At 33.0% G+C, this 16,164-nt stretch overlaps 2 protein-coding genes across 2 annotated transcripts in view; one reads left to right on the top strand and one right to left on the bottom strand.

Moving 5' to 3' along the window:
• Positions 1-482: 482 nt before the first annotated feature.
• LOC116777251 (dynein axonemal heavy chain 6) overlaps positions 483-16,164 on the bottom strand; it is a 38,031-nt gene continuing 22,349 nt past the window's right edge. The window contains exons 53-68 of the mRNA XM_032670686.2: positions 15,919-16,104; positions 15,624-15,796; positions 15,364-15,544; positions 14,969-15,148; positions 14,624-14,857; positions 14,263-14,409; positions 13,998-14,188; positions 8,698-8,899; positions 8,380-8,620; positions 8,111-8,311; positions 7,780-8,021; positions 7,422-7,712; positions 4,924-5,076; positions 4,090-4,287; positions 3,744-3,867; positions 483-838 (exon numbers count right to left, since the gene is read on the bottom strand). Of these exons, the coding sequence (XP_032526577.2) occupies positions 609-838; positions 3,744-3,867; positions 4,090-4,287; positions 4,924-5,076; positions 7,422-7,712; positions 7,780-8,021; positions 8,111-8,311; positions 8,380-8,620; positions 8,698-8,899; positions 13,998-14,188; positions 14,263-14,409; positions 14,624-14,857; positions 14,969-15,148; positions 15,364-15,544; positions 15,624-15,796; positions 15,919-16,104 (3,174 nt within the window). The 3' untranslated portion in view covers positions 483-608. The remainder of the gene's footprint in view (positions 839-3,743; positions 3,868-4,089; positions 4,288-4,923; positions 5,077-7,421; positions 7,713-7,779; positions 8,022-8,110; positions 8,312-8,379; positions 8,621-8,697; positions 8,900-13,997; positions 14,189-14,262; positions 14,410-14,623; positions 14,858-14,968; positions 15,149-15,363; positions 15,545-15,623; positions 15,797-15,918; positions 16,105-16,164) is intronic.
• Positions 9,569-11,674, top strand: LOC116777252 (uncharacterized oxidoreductase YtbE-like). The gene is made up of 5 exons (XM_032670687.2): positions 9,569-9,787; positions 9,923-10,003; positions 10,090-10,197; positions 10,273-10,550; positions 10,622-11,674. Exons 1-5 carry the CDS (start codon positions 9,715-9,717, stop codon positions 10,973-10,975), a joined length of 894 nt encoding a protein of 297 aa, XP_032526578.2. The 5' UTR covers positions 9,569-9,714; the 3' UTR covers positions 10,976-11,674.

The raw sequence follows: 16,164 nt of genomic DNA on the forward strand, positions 1-16,164 counted from the left end.
GTCGGACGAGGGCCTGTTTGGCGACGATTGTGACATTAACATTAGAACAGATCACAAATCAAAGAGGAGGCACGTTTATAAACTTAATAAAGGTTAAGTCAATTTAAGTTCTAAGAATAAGGTTCTAATTAAAAAAATTCAGTTTCTGTTAAAGACTTTTTTGTTAAACTAAAATTTTCTGCAAATACGATATATAATTCTAAAATTATTTAGAATAAAAATTATATTGTTTTTGAATTCTAACGAGAATATTTCCAATTTTCGCTTTAGTTGTGCATTCGAAGAAGTTTCTATTATGATTGTATGTTTGTTTGGTTTAAATATTAAGAAAAGCCGATACTTTGCCCTTTGATATTTTTAGCGATTTCTCCGCTACCGTTTCTGTTATCGTATAAAAATCATTAAATGGAAATGATTAGGAAAATTAACACGGATTTGAGTAATATAGTGGACAAATTGAATTTATAAAAAAACTACCAATGTATCACAATTATTCCTATTAATAATATTACAACAAACCAAACTTCTAGAAAAACACTGACAATGATATATAAATAATAAAAAAATACAACTACAAGATTATAAACATATTCTAAATAAATAAAAGTTCAGTCGGTGATTTGTGTGAGCAGCGCCGTGCCTCTGATGATCCAGAACTCGGAGGGCTTGTCGGCTGGTAACAGAACCGGCAGGACAAAGTTAGTGCTGTGACCAGTGGTGGATAGAACCCCGGCTCGTTCAGAGGTCTTATAAAGAGGCGCCTCGTAACGAGGGTCAGGTTTTGGTAGCGACAAAACAGGCTTGAACCACACCACGGGCAGAGATGGGTTCATCTGACCTGCAACAGGTTTATAATTTATATGGTATGGTAACTTTAATATGAATAGCTTCCATTTTGTCATTCTAAACTAAATAGTCAAGTTTCTTGATACCTAATCGTATTTGTTGTTATAAAAAAAAGAAAAACTCATTACACATTTATATCAAATAGCCTAAGTAGTTTAGGCAGACCCTGGCTAATGCAGGGATAAGTGGCCAGGAAGAAGAAGAGCTTAAGTAGTTTGGTCACTGAAAATAAGGTTAGTGCATAACTAAAAGAGCTACAATAAAGAAGACAGCTGCTATTAAAAACCAAATCCATAGTAAATTAAAAATACTACGAAATTATAATATTTATCGGCATGTCATTTGAATCCGACACGTGTCCTTCGTGATTGTGGAACGACGATAATTCTTCACTGTTATGTTACTTAATTTGTAAGAGGATTTTACTTAATGTTATACATTTTATTGTATCCAATGTTAGGGATTGTCTCAATAATAAATAATTCCTTCTATTATCCTTAAGCACATCCAGACCAACCTGTCTTATTCTGCCATCGTTCAATCAGTAGTAGATTTAATCAAGATTCAATGAATTTTTAAACCAGGAGTTCCCGAACATATATCGTCTGCTGCCTACTTTGAGAATAAAATAATTTTTTACCGCTCCTATTTTTCACCTACTGAAAAACCACTATACCTACGTCATCCTAGCTAAATTAAATTACAAATCATCCCCCAGGCCCCTACACAAGCCTCCATTTTTCTCTGGGTCTACTACCGCCCGCTTAAAGGTTGCTCAAACACTCGGCAAGTTTCTCCAACTCGAAAACTTCGAGGCTCATGCACTTTTTTTATTATATTCATTTAAACTCAAAACAGATATCCTTTAAATTATGTTATCAGGATAATGATTATTGTTTTCATCGAAGGCAGAACACCATTGCTTCAAGTTTCATGACCATCAAATGCTTTGTCATGCAATGACCATCATATATTGGTACTTCTCGCTACCGTACCTATATAATGCATGTACGATAGCGAAGCAATCCTACTGATATTTTATGCGTCAAGTGATTAAATAGAAACATTTATCTCCGGTCTTTATTCTTATATTAATATTTTTTTAAACTTCCAAAAATCTAAAACTTACAGTTTTAAAAACCTTTTTATTTAAGTCCTATACGAGCATTTTCATTTGTATGAGCCTCTGGAAAATCGCTATAATTTTTATATTTTCTCACTTGCTATTTTTATCCATCAGAGGTCCTATATCAAACGGACGGATGTTCAAGGCTTGAGTTTGTATACTAACGAAGGTATTACAGAAGTTACTTGGAATGTGACTATCCTCGAGGAAAACCTATTTATAGTTTCTGTACCGTTAACAAATATATTATATATCCTTTGCTTATAAAACCACTTTATTGTATTATATCCGTTTTTTTTGGATAGTTTAGCAGTTCTTTCTACTGTAGACACCGCTAGCTAGCTTTAATAATTTTCCAATGTAAATACTGTTTTTCATGTTGCCTCGGTATTACAGTTTCCGTATGAATAATGATATAAAGCCATGTGCAGTGGACATGGCTAATAATTTTCAGTAGTGCAAGTTATTTGTTAGTTTATATTTCAAAAGCACTGTCGGATATTTGTTAATTGAGACAATCACTTAAACATAACTATCTATAAATATATCAATACAATTGGATTTAAGTTTAATCATGTGAACGAGATATAAAAGTAGACTGATTTCCCGAATACCGTGCATTATTAGTGCCTTAAATATATCTTTCTTGCGTTATTTTTTCTAATTGTCAACAAAATTTGTTTCGTATCATCAATCTGTGAATAGATATATACATTTTTTAGGCATCTCTACAGAATATTACTCAATCCACGTAAGTAATGCAAGGTAAATAATTTAAGAGAAAAATATTAACGATCATTCCTGAATGACTAATTAAGTATAAAAATGTAAAAATTTAACTAAAGTGTTAATATTAAACGCAGTTTCGCTTAGTTTGCAGATCCTACGAATCACAGTTCCGAGTTGTCAATAGCAACGGTGAAACAAGATGGCGTCCGGGAAGCCATCAGGCATCTTCTGAGTAGAACGACTCGTCGTTATTACTTTAGTTAAGGAATGTTGAAGGCAAATTTAATATAGTATAAGAAGTGTTAAAAAAACTTGTTTTATTTTATAAGATAGATTTTATGAAATAAAATTCGTAATTTATCAGCGATGACAATTTTAACGTCGTGAAAAGCTCGATGGTTTTATACATTTATATTCAAAATTATATACATACATATATATAATTCTACTGTACGTATGTAGGTATGTCCTGGGTTCCTAAGCTACTGGACCGATTTGAATGTTTTTTTTGATCATGCTTTTGGATGGTGCCCAGATGGTTTAGATTCACAAATCAGTCCGGCAGATGGCGTTGGTATATAGGTTATATAAAATAAAAAGCTGCAGCGTAGGTTGCTATGGGTATTGTTTTACGACATTTTATACATTTCTCTCTTAGCGCAACCCTGATGTTCACGCGGCCGAAGTCGCGGTCAAAAACTAGTGAGTCCATATATATATATATATATATATATATATATATATATATATATATATATATAGCAAAACATTATATTATACTCGTATATATATGTGACGAAAAAGAAAATATACTTATTTTTTTAAAAATTCCTTTTACACGAAATCATTTCTGTTGATATGAGAAATATTTGAAATTTATAGCCTTGTAGGTGGCAGTGTCTTGAGGGTGATTTGTCAGTTTAAAAAACGCATTTTTCATCGGTTGAAAACATTAGCTCATATAAATACCTACGCATATGTAAAGTATAGTATAGTATATAGTATGTACATTGTACATGTGTGTACCTATAATATACTGTACCTGGCAAAGCGTCTGAGAGGCAGTTGTGAGCTACGTCCCATCGACCAGCGTCTATGAATAGTCCGTGAATGTTCACACCGTCTTCAGGCTTCTCCAACGAACCGAACACATTCGCCTCATCATCCTAACGTTAAAAAAACATTACAATTATCAAAAAACTCCGAGTTGTTCTCGTTGGGTTGTACTATGGTATTGTTAGTCATAAATTCAAATGAGCTTCAGCAAATAGCTTTGGCAATTCGAACTTAAATGATTTTAATAAATAAAGTTACTTTTTCCTTCATAACAATATCAAGCAAGACAAGAAACAACTAGAAATCAGGAGAATAAATTTTATTATAATTACTTTGGTCTTCTTCTTATTCTGTTTGTAAACATCCTCTTGGGATAGAAATATCGAGGTTGGTTCGAAATCGAACATGAGCGCGTCTATGGGAACCCTGTATCGTCTCGCGTACGCCTGAAGAGAACCCGTCAACAAGCCTTGAGGGAAGAACAGACCCGACACCCAGCTACTGGGAGCGCCGCCGTCAATCAACCATCTCTATACAAACAACTTCATTATGTTGTATAGGAAAGGAATTATGGAGAATAGCGCAGATTGAAATGTCAAAATAAAATTGTATAACAAAGTACCCAATTTTATCAAAGCATAGTATATTTACTGCGATTAAGTATTTTAGATACTTGATTAATAGGAAAGTCTAATAACTAAGTTACTAGACTTTAAAGAATATTCTTAAGGGTGTTTTTCGTTTCAATATTATAGTTCTCAGCATTTAAGGACAGAATATAGAAATCAATACAATGTATGTATTAAATATCATTGTTAATTTATTGCATAGAGGATTTTCTAAAGGGAGATTAAATGTACTGCTGTTGTCATGGGCAACGGGTGAAGGCTGGCGGGGAGTGCAATAAATCAATACAGCTAGCTCTCGATCCTAGGGTCCCTGGAAATTCAGGGGTGGATGTTGCAATCAATGCAAAATATTATGTAACTGAAAGGCCGCCACCCACCACCCACCACCCACCACCCACCTCCCACCTCCCACCACCCACCACCCATCACCCATCACCCATCAAACACCACCAATTGCGTTTCAGATTTCCTAGAATTCCTTTACATTTACAAATATAATTAATTATGTATAGTTATATATTAATTTAGTACTGAAACCTCTATAAAGTCGATCCGCAATGTGAGGTCATGTATCCAGCTGCCCAACGACTTAAGGGAATTGTATCCTTTGCGGTGCCACATCTCTGGTACCTTATTATTGAGGAAGGAATTAAATACTTCCTCGTATGCTTCTGACATCACAACCACGCCCTGAGATGACAAAGAAAAACATTTATATACAACATATACATATAATAAAAATATAATTTATAAAACATAGAGTTTCTTTGGCGAGGAATCGTCTTTTATGATAAGCTTAAACTTTTGGTCAAAATAAGAAATACATAAATAACCATAGCAATAATCAATTCCTATCATAATCATAAGAAAATTCTCGAAGATTCGTTAGTCGGTTGGCAAAATGAGATAATATGTTTAAAAAAAACATCTCTAAATTCATATTTTTTATATATATTATAACGTAACAAGTTTTTTAAACCAAATAAACGTTTTGTTAACGTTGACTATATAAGGCTATAATTATTATATATGGCAATAATTGTTATTTGTAGGGCCACATTTATTTGCTAATATTAATATTGATATTAGTAATTTGTTCAACTAAGCATTATAGTTTAATAAATTATAAATCATTATGTATGAATTTCAGTGTTTTATTATGGAATTAATAGAAAATTCTAGAAGTTTCTCGTATTAAATTGAGACGTAACGTCATCTGTTGGTGAGTAGATGTAACTAATCTAAATATTTTTTTTACATCAGTCAATAAATTATTATAGAATGAAGTTTTTTTTTATTATAAATAAATATATACAAAAGTGGCAAATGTATTTTTATAATCTGATTAATAATTATAAATTATAATATCAAATAAATATGTAGAAAGATGGGATACCCTATGCATTAAAAGAGCGTGACGTAAGCAACAGGTGGTTTAGTAGAGAAATGGCTTCTTTTACAAGACAAAGTTAACATTAAGGGACCTTAAAATTATTCGATAAACTATTTTTCTTTTAATTTGCTCGACAGATATGATCAACAGTTTTTTGTTGTTGTTGAAGTTGATTTTAAATATTTTTTTTAAACATGCGAATGTCATTTAATTTGTTCGGCTGGAGAGAGTAAACTTCTGTTCAATATTACAATTAACAATAATTAATAAAGTTCTGACAAAGTCTTGTGCGTCTCAATTTTTAATGAACAAAAAATGTAAATAGATACTATGATAGAAAATCATAGTCATACATTAGCTATATTCATGAACAGGATGTTAATGACTTCTTTAAGTTTTTAATTTGGGGCAAGGTACAGTCGCCATTATTCTTGAGTTAGAAAATCAAACCTCTAATTTGTCTAAAATGGGGTTGTTGCTTATTACAACAATGTTACAAATTATTTATTTGTATTTTTTCAAACGATTTTCTAGAACAAACACTTACAGAACACAGTTACGTAGTTGTATAACAATGAAAGCATCATAAAGCGACGGACACGCCCTTATAGTCATAAGCAAATATAATATACATATGTAGATAATATCATGAACATAGCTGAGTACGTATGATATTTGATTACGTAATAGTGCTGTTGAAATCAATATTCCTATCCAGGCCCCGGGATCGTTCGAGATGATTCCTAGAATTGTATATACATATAAGGTCATATATTTCAGTAGACATGGCGGCGCGCATGCGCATTAAGTGGGTCCACGTGGCACATCAGCAGCAGCTTCATCGATCGTTGCAAGCACAGGATGCAACCTATATTTTGTTCTTGTTACTTTTCTTTGTTCGAATGAGATTTATTATTTTGGATGTGTCACGAATTTCGTTGTTAAATTGACGTATAATTGAGATGGTTAGAGAACAATAACTGACGAATAATATGAAAAAAAAATAATACAAAATAATAGTTGTGAATAATATCAACTACTGTCCTTTGCTTTTCTTACAGACTGAAATATTTGAAAGTGACCTTAACTTTGTTGGCTTTGAACCCTGATGAGAATAAAAGTTATGTCCATTGTTTTAGCATCTGTGTTACGACGATCATAATATATAGTTGTAAATTTTTTAAAACATCGGTTAAAAAATATTTGTTACATAATTATTCAGTCGGTATTGAAGGAAAAAGATTTTTTTGTCAAATAATAATATTCTATATATATTTTGTTATAAGTTATATTACCATCTAGATTTCTCTGTACAAGGAAGAGAAGGCGAGAATCTTTTTACATAATCATTACAAAGTTTGAAAAAAATTGAGATAAAATATTACTGGGAAATGATATTAATGTACGGTTTTATTATATTTCACGCATAGGGCACAGGAGACTGCTCGGGGGGAGGGGGTTTGGGGGGGTTGAGCGGATCCAATAACGGACCTAGGGAGCCTACATAGACTAGATTCAAACTGTAAAGCCTATTATTAATTAGTATTTTTTTTAAAGTTCATATTAAAATTGTATGAACTTATTACTTCTATATAATAGAAGATATACATATATTATAAGCTAATTAATGTTTAATACAAACCTTAATAGCCTTTTGCAATTCAGTAAGTGATGAATGGATAAGTGCTAGAAGAGTGTTGAATCTGTCAGTCTCGTGTAGTAGGACGGTTGAGAGCGAGTGTAATTGTCCCATGTCATCTGGGATCATGAGTTCGGGGTTGATGAGGTTTCTGTCCACCTTCCTGACGACAACGGCTCTCGTCTGATCACAAATACGCCATACGATCTGATCTGGTGTATCTCCTCCACCTCCTCCTCCTGTGCGAGGTTGAACGTCTACTATCGTCCGGATGAGGGTACTAGTTTCTTTATTCTGTAAAATTTACAGTTTTATTTCGATTTTACACAGATCGCATATAAAGGCCAGTAAAGGAACATACCTCATAGGCGATATTGGCATTCTCATGCATACCAAAAATTTCAGGATCTTCTATGACTGGCAATGTATCGATATAATCACGAACGTCTTGTAACTTTTCAAGTCTGGGACAGTAATATATACGTGAAGGTGAATAAGTGTAATCGTCTTCCAAAGTAGGAGGCGAAAAGAACAGCTTGAGAATGGTGGTAAGACATCTCTGGTCCCACATGTCCGTGACTCGCCCACCGTATGTGATCTGACCTAAATTATTCGACAAAAATGAAGTGTCACAGTTCTAACGAACTCAGAGCTTTGACAGACAAGAAATGAATTTATCAACAGTGACTAACTCGTAATATACTCCAAAGCATCCCATGGTATGTGACCAGCCTCGCAGAACATTTGCAAATTCAGTAAAGCACATTCCCGGTCGCTATTATTAAACTCATATGTGATATTCCAACCAAGTGGACCGAACTTCTTTCTTTCTTGAATAATAGCATGGAACATGCAGACACCGAATAGCATCGTTCGCCAATCTTGCCCCAGGACTATTAAATAATGATTAATTAGATTGTTGATGAGGAAAGAATAGCACAAACAAAAACCACATAAATACCGTGATTTTCAAAAAAGTCTTCTTCCATTTCTATCAGCGCTCTTTTCACGTTCGCTTTTAAACCTTTGGGTGGCTCGTTAGTAACTTTCACTGAATTTTGTAGTACGGAAACAGGAAATTTCGGTGTAGGCATTGAACTAAGATAAAGTCGAAAATCTGGATGCAAGCCAGTTTGATCACTGCCCATATTAGCAACTATTAGTTCAAGACTCAACATCCAGGAAGCTGCTAGATGACAATTCTAATAACAAAATTATTATATGGAAACATTTTGCCAGTTGAAAATTTCTTAGGTAGTCTATATTAATAGCATGATACCTGCAAAAATACCCAATCTCCTTTGGGTTTGGCAGCGTTTATCATTTTCTCTGCAACCGGTCCTTGGCCCTGACCGAGTGATATTGAGTGAACTCTATCTCTCATTCCCATTTCAGTAGCAAATTTTTGAAACGCTCCAAATGGATCAGATCCGGTACTTAGCACAAATACCAAAGGTATAGAACAAGTTGTGTCAGCGTATCTAAAAAAAAATGTAAGTATGATCTTAAATATAATATTATTGAAATGTTGTGTTTTCGTTTATTTTGTCGCCACAAATAAGTTGTAAAAAAATATTAATTGAAACGTAATTTCCTTCCATACTACTGTTAGAAACATGATTATGTATATTTGTACAGAATAAAAGGTAACAACCCCTCTTCGTTGCCTTTGCCTGTTCTCTTTGAAATAAGAATGAAAATATCAACAACAACAAATACGAGTTAAGAGTTTAGAAATAGAAGCACTGAGGCATATTTTTAGTTATAATTAATAATTGAACAATCAAGAGTGAAGTAAAATGAATAAATAAAGACATAATTATTTTTGCAACCTTTCAATTTCATTCTTTGATATAGTTATTTATTCTAACTTTACAAGAATTGTCACTTCAATATTGGTTACGAAGTAATCATTTTCACTCTTGATGATTACATGATCAGGTCCATCGATAATATAAATATATTAGTAAAAAAGTAGGTACTTTTTTTAAAAAATATTGTATAGTGCATAAATGCTCTATGCAACGTGGGTGGTTTAGAGGTGAGAGTTGCTGCCACCCAAACAGTCTCCCTACATCCACATTTTGCCTCCACCGATTCAATTTGGTATCAAAATTGGAGCAACTTGTCAGTTGTCTCGTTGCACCAGCCAAGTGTAGGTTGGTACAGCAAGACTCTCCATTAATATATAATAAAGGTGTTTTTGTGACTAAGTGTAAAGCGTTTGCAAGTAATTGAACGTCATTCTGCAAAATTATTTTTAGATTCTGGTGTTCTCAGCGAAGAAATATTTAAGATGTCGGAGGATCACAACTATCGTGATAAATCATTTACGTTAAGAGATGGAATTAAGGTGCCTGCGATTGGATGTGAGTATTTTAAAATAACATTTTCATAATTGATTTGAATTTTATATTATTGAAATGATTTCAAGTGATCACTTTAATTACTAAATATTAACTTTTTTTAGATTTTAAAATTTAATATATTATTGATTGTTTCAGTGGGCACCTATCGTATCAACAACTACGATATCGTGTATGAGACTATGAACAATGCACTGGCTCGCGGCTACAGGCTTTTTGGTTTGTTCATCAATTTTGCTTCGGCTATGCTACCTTTTATATTTTCCTCTTGTGCCACTTTTATAAACATTTAAGTTCATCTATAGATACTGCCGCTATTTATGGAAACGAAGAGCATTTAGGAAGAGCCTTACGGGAGCTCCTTCCGCAACATAATCTTCAAAGAGAAGATGTTTTTATAACCACCAAGTTGGGTAAGAAATTTATAGAAAATTATATTTTATTTTACGACAAAAATCATGAAATGATAACAAATTTACTGCTTGCAGCGCCATCTGTTAATAACAAGTCCGTTAGGCGGGCTTTTAATCGTTCGCTTACCAATCTGGGATTAGATTACCTGGATATGTACTTAATAAATTTCCCGGGATATGCGAAACAAAATCCAAAAGGCGCTTTAAATAAAAAGAGGCGCGAGGAGACTTGGCTTGCGATTGTTAAGTTATACGATGAAGGTAAGGTCAATGCAGTTGGGGTATCCAACTTCACTCTGAAGCACCTCCGTGAATTGACCGATGTCATGGCTATTGGACCTATGGTCAACCAGGTAAAGCAAATGTACTTACGATTTGTTATTATATTTTTTTTTTGTTCATATAATAAAATAACAACTTTTAGATCGAATATCACCCGTACTACGTGGATACCGAGTTGATGCAATATTGCCTTCAAAACAACATTCTAGTTCAAGCTTATAACTCGTTTGGCGGACTGTCGTTGAGGAACAATGATCTAATGGAGGATCCGGTCGTCAAAAAGATTGCTAACAAACACGAAGTTACTAATAGCCAAGTTCTACTGGCCTGGGCCCTGCAGCGTGGAGTTGCTGTGATTCCCAAATCTGTCACTCCAGAACATATGGAAGAGAACATTATGATCAACTTAAAACTAACAGAACGCCAGATGCTATCCCTCGATGCTCTGGCTGTCAAAAATAAGAAGTACTCGTGGGATCCCATTCATATTGCATGAATAGCAAAACGGTATCCCGACGTATTTCTTGAAACGTCTGGGATACTGTTACCAATGCGAAATATTAAATATTTTAGTTTTTGGTTTATTTCTACGCTTGAATATCGTTTGCTTGCCCTCCCCGTTCAGCGAGTTCGGCCAAAGTTTTGTATTGTTCTCTAGGATTGGGCTAACTTGACATCTACATCTTTAGCCTGGTTCATAAAATATACTACATATATTTCGCGACAATATATTCTTTTCAGGAACAAAATGAACAAAATTAGCACCTATGGTTTTTTTTTTCTTAAAAATTAAATTTTTCTGAAAGTCCTGGCTGTATAGGTTTTTTCACACAGTTGTACTGCGAGACTAGCATAAGGATGATGAGATGATAAACAATTTTCTTTAAATTTATATTAAATAATATAGATAAAATTTTAGTAGAGTTGAATGATGTTATTAATCAAATTAGTAGTGTCTTTCACTTGAATTACTTCAATACTGCTCCGTCTTGATATATACCTATCTTTGTGTCAATTTATAAAACTATATTAGGATAATGATGTACGATTTTTAAATTATAGACGTGCGTGTTTTAAACTATCGATGTCGGTTTTTGATCTATTGATGTTCGTATTTTAACTTATTGATGTTCGTATTTTAAATTATTGATGTTCGTATTTTAAACTATTGATGTACGTAGTTTAATTAAATAAAATTGGTGTTGTGATTGCTCTTTTTTTAATTTCTATTTACGTTTCACAATAAAAAATTGGCTTGGCGATTTTTTCTATATGCGAATATGAATTAAGCGAAAATAAAATATAGAAATACTCCTTCCGATTTATTTATAAAACTTTGCGAATTACCTAACTGTTAATAACTTTCAGATTTACCTAAAAATACAGAAAATAATCAAGGCATTTAATTTAACAACACCCTTATAAAATTAAATTAAATATTGATTTCAATATTCCAAACCAAAGCTTTCTCTTTAAACTATATGATATATTTCACTTATTAGTATTATTTGTTTAATTTATTGGCAGTATTCTGTTCCTTGCCAGTCTTTTTTTACTTTTAGCCCTTCCCTCAAAGTGGTCATGGGGAGTGGTCAAGTTTGGAAAGTTATAATGACAGAGTGCAATGTAGGAAATTTCATTTCACGTAGACCAAAAGTCTCCCCTCCACTCCTAATAAATGTAGAAAAAAAAACCGACCAACAAAGGAAAGTTTTTTATTCTTTAGTATCATGCAAGTAAGATAAATTGTTATTTAAAATGAATATATACAAATAAGAAACTATCTGAAATTACATTTAGAAATTTCAATTTTTATTGCTAGTTACTATAAGGTATTGATTGACTGACTAGCGTCATAGAGTACTTTTAACTGTCTTTCCTCAAGTCAAGGTATTTTAAATGACAATCAAAATTACAGCATTTTCGTGAACTGATTATTTCTTTCACTTTAACCTCACGTCAAGTGATGTTGGGATTATTATCATTTATATAAGATACTGATCTTGTTTATTTGTGCGAGAGTTGCATATTTTCCTTAACGGTGTAAATTTTCTTTATAGTTAATGAAATTATCCAATTAGAATTTCCCTAGATGCCGCTTAGTGTACGTAAGGTAAAAGGTAAGTGTGCTACTTGTGTACCTGTGTACTGTGTATATCTGGGATATCTTAGAAAGCCACCGTAAGGTTTTAATAGATATGATCATGGATGGACATGTCTAAAACATTTCCCACATAAACAAAAAAAAATGTGTTACTATAAGTAAGTATAATTTTGTTATTGAATTTCCATTAGCAAGAAAAAATCGTTCGGTAGAAAAAGCTTTTTATAATAAAAATACATATTATTAAAAGCGGCTACTTTTACAACAAGAAATATAGCAACTTTGTTAACAGTGAGAAAATAATTCAATTATATGAGTTTATATAAACTAGGATGAGAAATGACTGATACACAGGTTCCAGTGCTGGTTGAAGTAAAAATAAACAGCTTTTTTTTAATAAACCAGAAATCTCAAACGTCGGTTAATGGAAGTTTGAAGTTTACAAAGAAAATACTGAGAGTTAATAGGTTAGTTAGAGGAATTATATAGAAAAATTAACAAAAAACTAACAATCTTGCATACAATATACTACTAATGATTCCGAAAATTATACTGAGCATACTGTACGGTTTTGCAGAATTAAGCCGTCACGTTTAGTAGTACAGAATAAAAACTACTTTCATTTAGCACAATGTCTAATGATATCCGCTTATGATAGCTAAGTTACGAATCTATCCCCCATAGTTCTAAAACTGACTTTCCATAAAGACAATTTCGTCAAATAAGTTGTATATGGTTCTGGTAATAAAATATAATCAGTTTAACATTATATATTCAAGTAAAAGAAAAAATCTTTAATATTATATTGGACATCATTATGTGAGCTTTCAATTTAATAAAAACATCGTTAAAAAAATATAAGACAAATATTTTTACTTAAGTTTACTTACTTAAATGCCTACTAAAAAAACCTGGCATAGTATATATTATTACTTAATAAAGTATTACATATAAACTATATACATTTACTGAGAATTTATTATCTAAGGGATCTATTTGCTACGATAAGTCATTCGACGTGAAATTTTCATATAATATGAACCACTCCCTGTGCAACATAATTTACGTTTCAAAATTAATTAATATTACCTTGCAGAAATATAAACAAGATATTGTACATCAATAGTACAAACTATGAATTACGTTTTTTAAAATATGATGAAAGTTGAGAAACAAATTTCCTTGAAGGATGTTAAGTTTTAAATTCCAAACGTGCTATTTTATGCTACAAGTGCAACACGCAGAAGCTTTATTTGAACAAAAATGTTAATTACTTTCAAAGGTCGCTCATATTATTTTTTTTACATTTTGATAAAAAATTGTAAGTGTATCTAAATCAAACCAGGTTTCATTTCATTACAAATAAGTTAATAGATGTATGTGTTAACTATTTGCTTTTGTAAAATAAACTTACAGGGTGTTCAGTTGAACCGTAGGACTCTCTATGAACACGGAGCCGAGGCTCGTGCTCACGTACTGAGCTATAGCGAACACAAGCTTCTCTTCTTTTAAACATTTTATTAACATTAATTTCTCAAAGGCATTCAGATGTTCGTCCCAGTTCACTACTGCTGGGTTTTTATCATTTTTGTTAACGTGAATCTCCTACAACGTAGAAATTTTGTGAGGGATCAAATGATAAAAATGTGTGTGTATACAATAACTGTATTTTCATGTACCAGCGAAAATGTGCCAAGCTTGATTGGTATCCGTCGCTGACAGTCCCTCACGAGGTTCTCGAAGCTGGGATCAGTTTCTTGTAAGTGATTCACGGCCAACCACATCTGCTCCGTTAGACTTTCCACCAGAGGTTTCTTTGGTGGCACCTAAAAAAAATATTTTGCAACGTTATGACTCTTGTTTTTTTCGTTTACTGAGAACAGCAATCACAAACATTACAAAATATGAATATAAAGCAGTTACAGAACACACATGTATCTACTATTTGTTGTAGCTACAATGTATCGTAGTTTGTGATTTTTAGTAAGCCATGAATTGATTAAATCTATTGCTAATTTTTTAAATAAATAATACACTAACCACTTTAGTGCCAGCAGGTCCTCTGAGTATGAAGTCACATTGGTCGTGTCTGACTAAACCGGCGTGTAGGAACACAGCCATGTTCAATAAAAAACTGAAAACCAGTTTGTGTCGTTCAAAAAGACCCCGCGACACGTTGCGGTATACGGAAAGTGTAATCTCACGGAGCAATATCTCGAGGCGGGTCTCCAATACATCGCTCTTTTCACTCTTCTCTATAACCAAGTTGAAAACCTGCGACAGTATAAAGTGGTTGTATCGAGCAAATGGGTTATACGCAAGATATTTTCAATATTTAAATCAAATATAATTTGTGTTTAAATATTTATAGCATTTTTTAAGCACCTGGTTGAAATACTTGAGCGAGAACTGGTACATGGGATCGATGTCAGCCAGCTGAGCGACCGCGAAGTACAAGACAGCACCACGTGTCGCCACAGTACGGTACTTCTCCCTCGCAGCTGATATGCTCACCTCCGTCTTTTCAGTTTCCTCCAACCGAGCGTTTATTATCTCTGATGTTTCCTGTGTGACACATAATTTTATTATAATAAACAAATAAATAGCAACAGATTCACCAGCGGTTAGATAAAAGAAAAATACTTATTTTGAACTACAGCTGCGACATGAATTAATGTACGGCTTTATATTTTTTGTAACTTGTCGTTTTCTAACTATGTAGTCTGGCAATTGTTACTGATTTCTAGTGTTTGAAGGATAATATAATGTTATTATCTCACCTTACTCTCGTTCAAAGTTTCGATTAGTTCCTCGTCATCAAGGATGTTTCCAGAAGACGCGTATAATAACCGTAAAATCTTATCCTCTATTTCCAACAACGATGCTTTATCAGCATTAATTCGTACTATCAATTCTGACCGCTGCAATTCTAAGTCAGGTCGTTCCAAACGCACCACATCCCTAAACAAATGGATTATATTTACGGAATTATACATTACTAATTATATATAAGATAATTAAATAAAATATTTAAACTTACGCCAACAATTGGTCTTCCAGGCCCGAAAGTGTCACAGTAAAGTTGACAAGGGTCACTTGTATGCAGATTTCTGGTAAGTAATGTGGATTTGCGAGTTTCGTGGTGAGGTACAGGCGGAAATTCGTGTCATATTCGATGTCACTATCACCAAGATGAATAAGAAGACGACCGGCCTGCACACAGTTAAAATATATTAAATACAACAACACTAAAATGTTAATTCCTTTTTTGCTAAAGACTAATCATTGTTCAGAAACTATAATAAAATCAGAATTGAAATAATAAGTTTATATACCTGAATGAAAGTCTGTTTGAGCAAAACAGGAGATAGCGTTGCTTCCAAGGTTTCCCCAAGATCTTCTATGAGCATGGGCCAACCTAGACGTATACAATTTTCCAGCATCCTCAAATATGCAGCATCATTTAACTTTGTAATCTGTAAGCCGTTATTACGTTCCATGTTCTTTATCCACCTGTTGGCCTGAAGTAACAATAAAATATAAAAAACTTCTCGATAATTATCTAAATGCGTTTGCTGTCG

This window comes from Danaus plexippus, chromosome Z, assembly GCF_018135715.1.
Source record: "Danaus plexippus chromosome Z, MEX_DaPlex, whole genome shotgun sequence".
Taxonomy (NCBI): domain Eukaryota; kingdom Metazoa; phylum Arthropoda; class Insecta; order Lepidoptera; family Nymphalidae; genus Danaus; species Danaus plexippus.

Coding starts and splice junctions, on each gene's coding strand:
- LOC116777252 (XM_032670687.2), top strand. CDS start 9,715: ATGTCGGAGGATCACAACTATCGTGATAAATCATTTACGTTAAGAGAT. Junction 10,004..10,089: donor TCGCGGCTACAGGCTTTTTG/GTTTGTTCATCA, acceptor GTTCATCTATAG/ATACTGCCGCTATTTATGGA. Junction 10,198..10,272: donor TTTTATAACCACCAAGTTGG/GTAAGAAATTTA, acceptor TACTGCTTGCAG/CGCCATCTGTTAATAACAAG.